This window comes from Myotis davidii, unplaced genomic scaffold (assembly GCF_000327345.1).
Source record: "Myotis davidii unplaced genomic scaffold, ASM32734v1 scaffold390, whole genome shotgun sequence".
NCBI lineage: Eukaryota > Metazoa > Chordata > Mammalia > Chiroptera > Vespertilionidae > Myotis > Myotis davidii.
Genome location: NW_006282748.1, coordinates 706296 through 715996, shown reverse-complemented (window position 1 = coordinate 715996; position 9701 = coordinate 706296). Strand labels below are relative to the sequence as shown.

General features: G+C 34.2%; 1 protein-coding gene across 4 annotated transcripts in view; it reads left to right on the top strand.

Moving 5' to 3' along the window:
• The window catches only part of MTDH (metadherin), a 44604-nt gene that overhangs the window by 15419 nt on the left and 19484 nt on the right, over positions 1-9701 (top strand). For 2 of the 4 annotated variants that reach the window (XM_015561010.1, XM_015561020.1), the window contains 4 exons: positions 68-133; positions 1808-2044; positions 4408-4497; positions 7306-7404. In XM_015561010.1, the coding sequence (XP_015416496.1) occupies positions 68-133; positions 1808-2044; positions 4408-4497; positions 7306-7404 (492 nt within the window). Of the gene's footprint in view, positions 1-67; positions 134-1807; positions 2045-4407; positions 4498-5271; positions 5278-7305; positions 7405-9701 lie in introns of all 4 variants that reach the window. The other 2 variants (XM_015561005.1, XM_015561014.1) reach the window with 2 other exon arrangements.

Sequence of the window (9701 nt, the reverse complement as noted above, 5' to 3'; positions counted from 1 at the left end):
TTACTCCTAATTTATGTGCATAGTGGCCCTATTTAGTATTAATAAATTTTATTTCTATTTCAACCAGGTGAATCTCATCTAAATGTTCAAGTTAGCAACTTTAAGTCTGGAAAAGGAGATCCTACACTTCAGGGTGAGAGAAATTACATGTAAACTTAAATTGAAGGCCCATCAAAATAGAAACTTACACGCATGTCTCTTTCCTCACATGAATGACACAGAAAGGGAAATGGGGCTTAATAGTTTTTAATTACTAAAGTAACATAATCACAATCTAGAGATTTTAGAAAATAGATAAAAAGTAAAATCACTCCCATTTCTAATAGTCTTTGATATGTTCTAGTTGTTGACCCCTCTCCTCCATATGTGAAAACATTATTTTAATATATACAATTTTGATTCTCGCTTGCCTCATTTAAGCCAGTGAAGAAAAGAAGGATTTTTTTTTTTGGACTTCTGTTTAATATAGGCATATATAGGATAAAGGCTTTTCCACTCTTTATTAAGAAAAAAGCCTTAATACCTACAACCTTTGAAACTGCTTCCTTAACACTATCAAGTATTTCACAATAAGTATAGTCTAAAGTTATACCGTGCTTCACAAATAGAAAACATACTTTATTTACTTATTTATGATAAAGATTGAATTAAATTGGTGATATATCTTACCTAAAAACTAAAGTGTTGTAGTACAACTTAAATTCAGAAATGAAAAGGCACCTTCTCATTTTAGGCTTGTTCTTAACACTGTCAGCTTTCTTCTTTCCCATGGTTCTGAGTCCTGACTACACATTAAAATCATCTAGGAAGCTTAGAAAAACAGCAATCATGTATATACAAAGGGACATAGACTTGTATAGGCACACACACACACCTACATGCATTTATATATCCATACAGACACATAAGCACATATAATTGTATACAAGTATATATGTACATACATACTGATGTCTGGATTCCACCCCTAGAGATTCTGATTTTAATTTGTCTGGGCTGAGACTCCAGTGTCTACTTTTTTAAAAAAATATATTTATTTTTATTGATTTCAGAGAGGAAGGGAGAGGGAAAAAGAGGTAGAAATAGAAGCATCAATGATGAAAGAAAGTCATTGATCAGCTGCCTCCTGTGCGCCCCCTAATGGAGATCGAGCCCGAAACCTGGGCATGTGCCCTTGACTGGAATTGAACCTGGGACCAAGCCAACCTTCTATTCACTGAGCCAAACCAGCTAGGGCTCCAGTGTCTACTTTTAAGGAAATTTTCACATAACAAGTCTAGAAGCAGGCTGGATGTAATGTGAGGTTATTTTTCATTTCTAATATTATATACAGTGTTGCAGTAAACATCTTTCATGCATGAAAAGAAAAATTTTTCAGTTGATTTTAATGATTTTAGAATTAGTGCTTTATACATAGTATATATGTAAATATTTAAGTAAAGAACCTGTAATTAAGACGAAATCTTTATATTTTTAGTGGGTAAGTATTCTGAGTATACAGACTATATTGGTTTCCTTTTTGTTCTATTGCATTTCCTTTGAACAAGTCATTCTGCTGTTGAAAACATTAGTGAATATATATTAAGGTCTAACCTCCTCTTAGTTTTTAACTTAAAAGTCATTCATGCGGGTCATGTCACTTTTTAAATTCTTTATTTTCTTCTTTCAAGCTCAGGCTATTTAGAGGGCAGTATGGGGAAATAATGAGTGATAAATATAAACTGAGCAATGCTAGAAATTTGAAAATATCCCAGTTTTAAGAAAGAGTCATGTACCAGTTTTTTAATCTTTATTTTCTTTCTTTAAGTTTCTTCAGGATTGAATGAAAACCTCACTATAAATGGAGGAGGCTGGAATGAAAAGTCTATAAAACTCTCCTCACAGATAAGTGCAGGGGAGGAGAAGTGGAACTCTGTTTCACCTGCTTCTGCAGGCAAGAGGAAAACTGAGCCATCTGCTTGGGGTCAAGACACTGGAGATGCTAATGCGAATGGAAAAGACTGGGGAAGGAGTTGGAGTGACCGTTCAATTTTTTCTGGCATTGGTAAGAAATGTTAGAAATTTTTGAATTCATTTAAAATTGTTTATCTGGTACATTGTGAATTTCCCAGGAATGAAAAAAGATCCATGAGTATAAAATTTAGTAATACCATACAGAAATAATAGCAATAATTAACTCATCTCAGGTCCTTCTTATGGAGCAAACTAAGTAAATAATAGCATGTATTATTTGCTCTTGACTTAGTGCTTTCACATACTTCATCACATTTGATTACCCATGTAGCTAATGGGTATAATTATATTTTTAGTGATGTAATAAGTGTAATGTGTGACCAGTCGTTCTTATTAATTTCAGTAGTTTAATGCCTCTTTGTAATTAATTTTTCCCCTGGGTTTTAAAGACAAAGATCAGTAGTTGAGGATCTTTTTTCTGTTGAGAGCCATCAAATTAAAAGCAACAATTTCAGGGGTGGGTGGGTGTATTATGAAAAGAAATGCATGTTTAATATGGAAAACTGCAGAAAGAGAAGAAAAAACTCAGTGTTACTATACCACCCAATGCCAACCACTATTTTTGTGTATTTTATGGCCTCTCCCTCCCCCCCGTGTACAATTTTTCTTTTACATAATCCAAATCAGATAGGCATTTTTATGTTCCCACCTCCCACTTAATATTGTTACATAAACATTTTCCATTTTGTAAATGTTTTTATTTAATGGCCCTATAATACATTGTATAAGCATAGCATAAGTCACTAAATACTTTTGTCTTATTGGAGAAATACTTTTTCTATTTTTTTAGTCATTATAAATAACATTGCATTGAATATATTTGTTTTGGGATTATTTCTTTAGGATAGATTCTTGGGAGTGATATTATATTAAAGGGAATATGAATGTTTATAATGCTACATGACATATACCAATATATTTTCTAAAAGAGTTCTTCTAATTTATATATCAGTACCAGTATGAGTGCCATTTGTCATATGCTGACTAAGGTTGGGTATTCTTATTTCTAAAAATCTTTTCTAATTGATAAGCAAAAAGAACATACATTGTTTCTGGTTAATGTTTTCAAATTACTAATGAGGCTGAATATTTCTGACAACTTTTTTTTATTAAATCTTTATTTTTAAAAGTATTACATATTTTCACAACTTTCTTGATCATATCTATTTCTTTTATGAATTTCTATTCATGTTCTTTGCTTCTTAGGATTTTTTTTTATTATATTGTAATTTCTATGCATCAAAGATATTTTTTTTCTGTTGTGCTTGCCAGATAATTTTTGTTAGTATATTCCTTTTAGTTTAAGTAGAAAAAAATCACTTCTTCCTATGTTATTTGCTTTTCCCATCACTTTTAAGCTTAAAAAGACTTATGTTGACTAATGTCTCCACGAAGCAAACTTTAGATCATTTACTAATACTGTTCTTAAGCTTGCTCTCCCATCCGCCCTCTGAAATATCCAAAAATTGTGTAGGAATACCAAAATTTGTAAGAAGAAGCAATCCCTAAATTCCCAGCTAATTTCAGCAGTGAGGAAAGCATAAATTTCTATGCTGTAAAGCAACCAATGGTCAAGTTTTATCAAGTAATGTTAAGAACTGTGACCTATTTGCAACTTATTTACAAAAGCTATGTGGCATTTTCATAATTAGGACATAAATTAGGTGGTATTTGCTTAATGTTGTTAGAGATGAAATTAAGCAGCAGATTAGAGGTCCTGCTTAGATAGATTAAGACCTTTGTTGAAATTGAAAGAACTATGAAATTAGGTTTGCTCAGGAGTGTCTGACATCATAGATGTATGCTCCTTAAAATATCCATATAGAAGTAAGAAATCGCTTGGAGATGTTGAGAAGATATCATGGTGTAGTGGAATAAGCATGGACTACCTCAAGTAGATCAATTTGGTATGAATACCTATTCTTCCACTGGCTTTTATGGAAATTAGGGTAGTTTATTTAACTTCCTGTATGAACCTCATGTTCAAATACTTGTGAGGATTTGATAAAATGAATGTCAAGTATAAAGTTCAGTCCCTGGCCCCAAAGTCGTAGCTTAATTGTGGTAGATAATAAGGTAGTTTGCAATGGTAGAAAGAGCATAATAGGCTTTGGAAATCAGCCTAAGTTCCTGTCTTGGCTCAGCTGTTTTTAGCTGTCAGCAAGTTACTTAACTACTCTGAAACTTTGCTAGCAAGTTTGCCCTAAAGATTAAAAGTGGTTGGTGTAAAGAGCCAGTACATAGTAAACATTCACTAAATAGTAGCAATTGCTATATTAAGTGGTTCTAATTTCTAAGGTTCTATAATATTGATACCATAGTTTTAAATCTGTACAAATCTTTTAAGTTTCATTGCAAATCGAAGATTCCAAGTGACGTTCTTTATTTTAACAGCTGCTTGGTCTAGTGTGGATAGGGGAATGAATACCTCTGAACAGAATTCTGCTTCTTTTGCATCTCTCACACTTAACTCTGCTGTTCCTGGTATGTGAAAACAGTCTTTCATTTAGTTAACAAAAAATTTCTGTTTAATTTAGCTCTTGCTATTTGAAAAGTAGTGTCAAGTATTGCTATCAACATAATAATAGATAAATAATATAAATGACAGAGGCCTTAATAAAAGGGGAAGAAAGACCTAAGTTCTTAATCTGCAAGTGACTGAGTTCCTTTCTGCAGTGGACATAAGATTCTGTGGCCCAACATAACTGGAAGTGCTTTGGCACACAGACAAGTACAAATGGAAGGCCTTCCTTTCAGGGTCAAGATACTCTGCTGTTACTAGCGTACTCCTGCCGTACTTGTAATTTGGCATTTTGTTTCTATTTTCTCTTATTCATCGTAAGTTTATAGTGAAGCTTTTCAGGTTATATGGGCTCTCACATAATCACTCTACTTGAGTATATATTGATCAGAAAGTATATTATTGCTAGTAAACTTCTAAAATTTCAGCATAACTTAAATAGATATGCCTTCTATTAATCATATAGAAGCTATAAGTACCTAACAAATATTACTTAAACATGGGGAGATGTTTAGTTTGTAATGCTTGGTTGATGTTGGAATTCATGGACCCAGTGTACTAATTATGTGGTTCCCCAGTGTCTGGAGTCACTAGTCTAGAAATGGGATCAGCAGACACTTTCTGTAGAGAGCCCAATAGTAAATATTTGAGGCTTTGTGAGCCAAACTATCTCTGTTCCAGCTACTGAATTGTATCGTAACAGGAAAGCAGCCAGAAGTGATACATAAACAGAGGAGTGTCTGGTTCTGAAATATTAAATTCTTTTGATTTTTTTCCCCCAACCACCTAAAAATCTGGTATTATTCTTAGCTCATAGGGTATACAAAAGAAGGGGTGGCTGGATTTGGGCTATGGGTAATAGTTTGCCAATTCCTAGTCTCAGAATACATTTTACTTCCAGAGGTACAAGTTAATTGCTGCCTTCATTTGGTGACTTTGTACAACATAGGTGCTATTCCCTTCATATATTCAGAGAAAGTAGCATGGGCTGCTAAAGAAATAGCAACAGTGTTACTATAGCGCCTCTAAGCAGTACATGTGCTAATTATATATGAATTTTTATAGTGTTACTCTGTTAAAATTTACATAAAATACATAACTATTGAGTATATCAAGCAGTTATATTAGGGGAATGCTAGTAAAATTTGTTAGTAAAGACTTTGATCAGAGGAAGTGATTGTATCTTTTATACTAACAGGTATTTTTCTTAACCAATTCTTTATATCAGTGACTCTGAATCCAAAGTGAATATTAGAGTCACCTAAGGATTCTGATACATACCGAGATTCTTATTCAGAAGGCCTGGGGTATATATATCCCGGATGAAGAACATCTGCATTCTGAAATGAATGTATGGCTATAGAGCAGGGTGTTTTGACCTGGCACCCATGAATTTATATGACCCTAAAACTATATGCAATTTTTTGTGTAAGTTCTGGACAGTAGTCTACCACAGCTGTTACCAGATTCTTACGGACTATATGACCACCACCACCCTCCTCACTTCTTCTCCATCCACCCCAAAAAAGAAAAGTAAAAACAGAAAACACTTAGAATATAGCTGACCCTTGAACAATGCAGGAGTTAGGAACATTGACACCCCCCACACACACCCCGCACAGTTGAAAATACTTGACTACTGATAGGCTACTGTGGACTGGAAGCCTTACTGAAAACATAAACAGTGTGTTAACACATACTTTGTATGTTTTATATATATTATATACTGTAGTCTTAACAATAAAGTAAGCTAAAGAAAACTGTTGCGAAAACCATAAGGAAGAGAAAGTATTTACAAAAATTTTACTGGGAAAACAAATTGTGAATAAGTGGACCCACGCCATTCAAACCCATATCATTCAAGGGTCAACTGTATTCTCTTTTCATTAAATGCACCTGAATTTAACTTGGTCTCTAAACCACCAGCATAACTCTTCTTATCTCTTTGGCTTCTCACTGCCTTAACTCTCTAGAACAGCGGTTCTCAACCTGTGGATCGCGACCCCTTTGGGGGTCGAACAACCCTTTCACGGGGGTCACCTAAGACCATCGGAAAACACATATATAATTACATATTGTTTACAGTAGCAAAATTACAGTTATGAAGTAGCAACGAAAATAATTTATGCTTGGGGGGTCACCACAACATGAGGAACTGTATTAAAGGGTCGCGGCATTACGAAGGTTGAGAACCACTGCTCTAGAATAATCATCTCTCTCTTCTTTAACTTTTCCTTAGGCAAAAAATTCTAGCAAACTCAGACATTTTCTAGTTCTCTCCTTCAGGGTTTTAAGGATATAGACTACCCTGAAACATCCAGGATTTCTTTTGTGCTTTATCATTTTCAATTAAGAAGAGAGATAAAACTTTTTTATTGAAAGTATTACAGATTTCCGTTTTATTTCCCCATTGACCCCCTTCATCCTGCACCCGTTCCCCCAATAAAACTTTTTTGACCTTTTGAAATATATAGATAACTAGTTTGAAGAATATATTATAAAAGATAAAATCTAATGGATTGGTACTAAGGAAAAATATATTTCTTATTAGTGAATTAGATCAAATGATTATTATGTGTAATCTAAAATTACCCTTAATTCTACTTTTCCTTTATCTTAACTCTTATAATGTCTGAGGTTTTTTTTTTTTTGGTTTTTTTTTTAGGAGAAATAAAAAAAAAATTAAGTCTCCATATGCAAAATATAGAATTGTTATGAAACATCATTAGAAAATTCCATTTTTAATTTTATTGCATTCGTTTTCATTTAAGGGTCTACTGCTGAGCCAGTTTCTCAGTCTACCACTTCTGATTATCAGTGGGATGTTAGCCGTAATCAGCCCTATATCGATGATGAATGGTCTGGGTTAAGTATGTCCTTTTAAAAATTATCAGTTTGGGGGGTTTTTCTGTTTGATTTTGTTTCTTTTTCAGAATTTCTAGCTTCCTGAATTCATGCTTTATATTTTAATTTTAATCCTACTTTCTAACCTTTTAGGTCATAGTAATCTAATCTAATACCAAATGTATTACTTGTAAACTAATTGTTGAATACCTATAGAATTAAAACTAAATTCACTTTTTATGATTGAGATGATATTTAAACATGAAATTGTCTTATAGTTTTACAATTTTTGTTTTAAGTGAATGTTCTAAAATATATCGGAATAGATTTGAATTTGTGAGGCGTGCAAGTTTTTTTATTGGTAGAAAACCATTTCTTTAGCCTAGTTTCTAATAGAAGCATAAGGACATGAAAGGCAAGAGTTATTTAACAAAGCAAAACAAAAAGGAAGGGAAAAATATAATGGTTTTTATGTTAGAAATCTCATTCTTTTTTTTTTTTAATTGGATTTTTTTTAAAACTCCAAACCTCCAAATTTACTCCTTTCTCAGAATTTTTACAGCACATCATTTTTTCTGTTATTTATTTAGCATTTACTTTTGGAATTTTCTACTATTTTCACCTTGATTAAAATTTTTTTTTAGGAATATGTTTTGGCCCTATCCAGTTTGGCTTAGTGGATATAGCATCAGCCTGCAGACTGAAGGGTCCTGGGTTTGATACTGGTCAAGGGCACATGCTCAGGTTGTGGGCTCGACCCCCAGTAGGGGCCGTGCAGGAGGCAACCAATAATGGTTCTCATCATTGATGTTTCTATCTCTCTCACCCTCTCCCTTCCTCTCTGAAATCAATCAAAATATATTTAAAGAAAAAAAAAAGAATGTGTTTTGTTTCTTCAAGTAGACTTGAAATCTCTGAAGACAGGAACTCTCGCTCTTTTATATCCTCAGTACCTAGTGCAGCACTTTTACACAGGTGTTCAGTAGTAATAATGATTATAGCACACATGTGGCTATGTGCCAGGCACCGCTCTAAATATATATATTAGAGAGGAAGGGAGAGGAAGAGTTAGAAACATCAATGATGAGAGAGAATCATCGATTGGCTTCCTCCTGCACGTCCCCTACTGGGGATCAAGCCCGCAACCTGGGGATGTGCCCTGACTAGGAATCGAACCCATGACCTCCTGATTCATGGGCTGATGCTCAACCACTGAGCTACACTGGCCAGGCACTGCTCTAAGTCTTGTAAATACTGTTAATTTAGTGCTTATAACAATTCCATGAAGTGGGTGTTATTTTTTTCCCCATACTTACCATATTAAGAAACTGAGGCAAAGGAAAGTTACCTAACTTCCAGCCTGGCCACGCAGCTCAAGTTAAGTGGAGGAGATGATATCAAACTTTCGTAGTCTAGCTCCAGAGTTCATGCTTTTAACCACTACGTGGTACAGCCTTGGTGATGATTGTAATCATGAAGGTAAGCTCGAAACAGCACAAGGATTAGTGTGTACACTGATTAGTCTCTATATAGATTAGTTGAAGCACAATTCTTATAGTTTAAGGGAGATGAAGTTGAAAAGGTAGATTAGGGAGGACCATGTCGTGAAAAGCCTTGAATTGCTGGCTAAAGATTAGGAAGCTGAGGGTTGGAGTTTCTGGTTTAGAATGTGTATCCCAGTTCTAGTCCTGACTTTAAAATGTAGTACCTCATATGGCTTAGACTTTTTCTTCTCACTTATCTTGGAATCTAGATTAATTGAGTTGTAAAATGGAGCAAAAGAGACTTTGGGAAGAATGATCAAGTTTATGCCCAATAGAATTGAGGCGTGATTAAAGAACAATAGGAGTGATGGTAAGAAAAAAGCAGGAGTGAGGTGGAAATGTCTTGGGCAGCTGTGGCATGAGGCTGAGGAAAACTGAGCAAACAAAGCCCTAGACTTCTCAACTTGGATAGAACAACTCCTCTTTCGTCTCTTTAACTATTTTTGTAATACGAAAAATATGATTGGCTGCTACAACAAGACTGAGAAACATGTATCCACATGACTCTGTACTTAAAGTAGTAAGTATCAGGAATACCATCTTTCTCAAGCTTGTTATGCTGTATTGGCAGTCTTTTAAGTCCAAAGTTTCTGTTTAACCTCATTTCCAGTGTGAATTTTATTTTGTGTTGTCATCTTTAATGTGGCTAATGTTGGTACTTGATGAATGTACTTATTCCTTCTAAATTTGTAGAGGGCATGATTTAATATTTGAGATTACTAATCCACAAAGTGTGTACACACATACACACACACACTAGCTTTACATTTCAGTGTAAT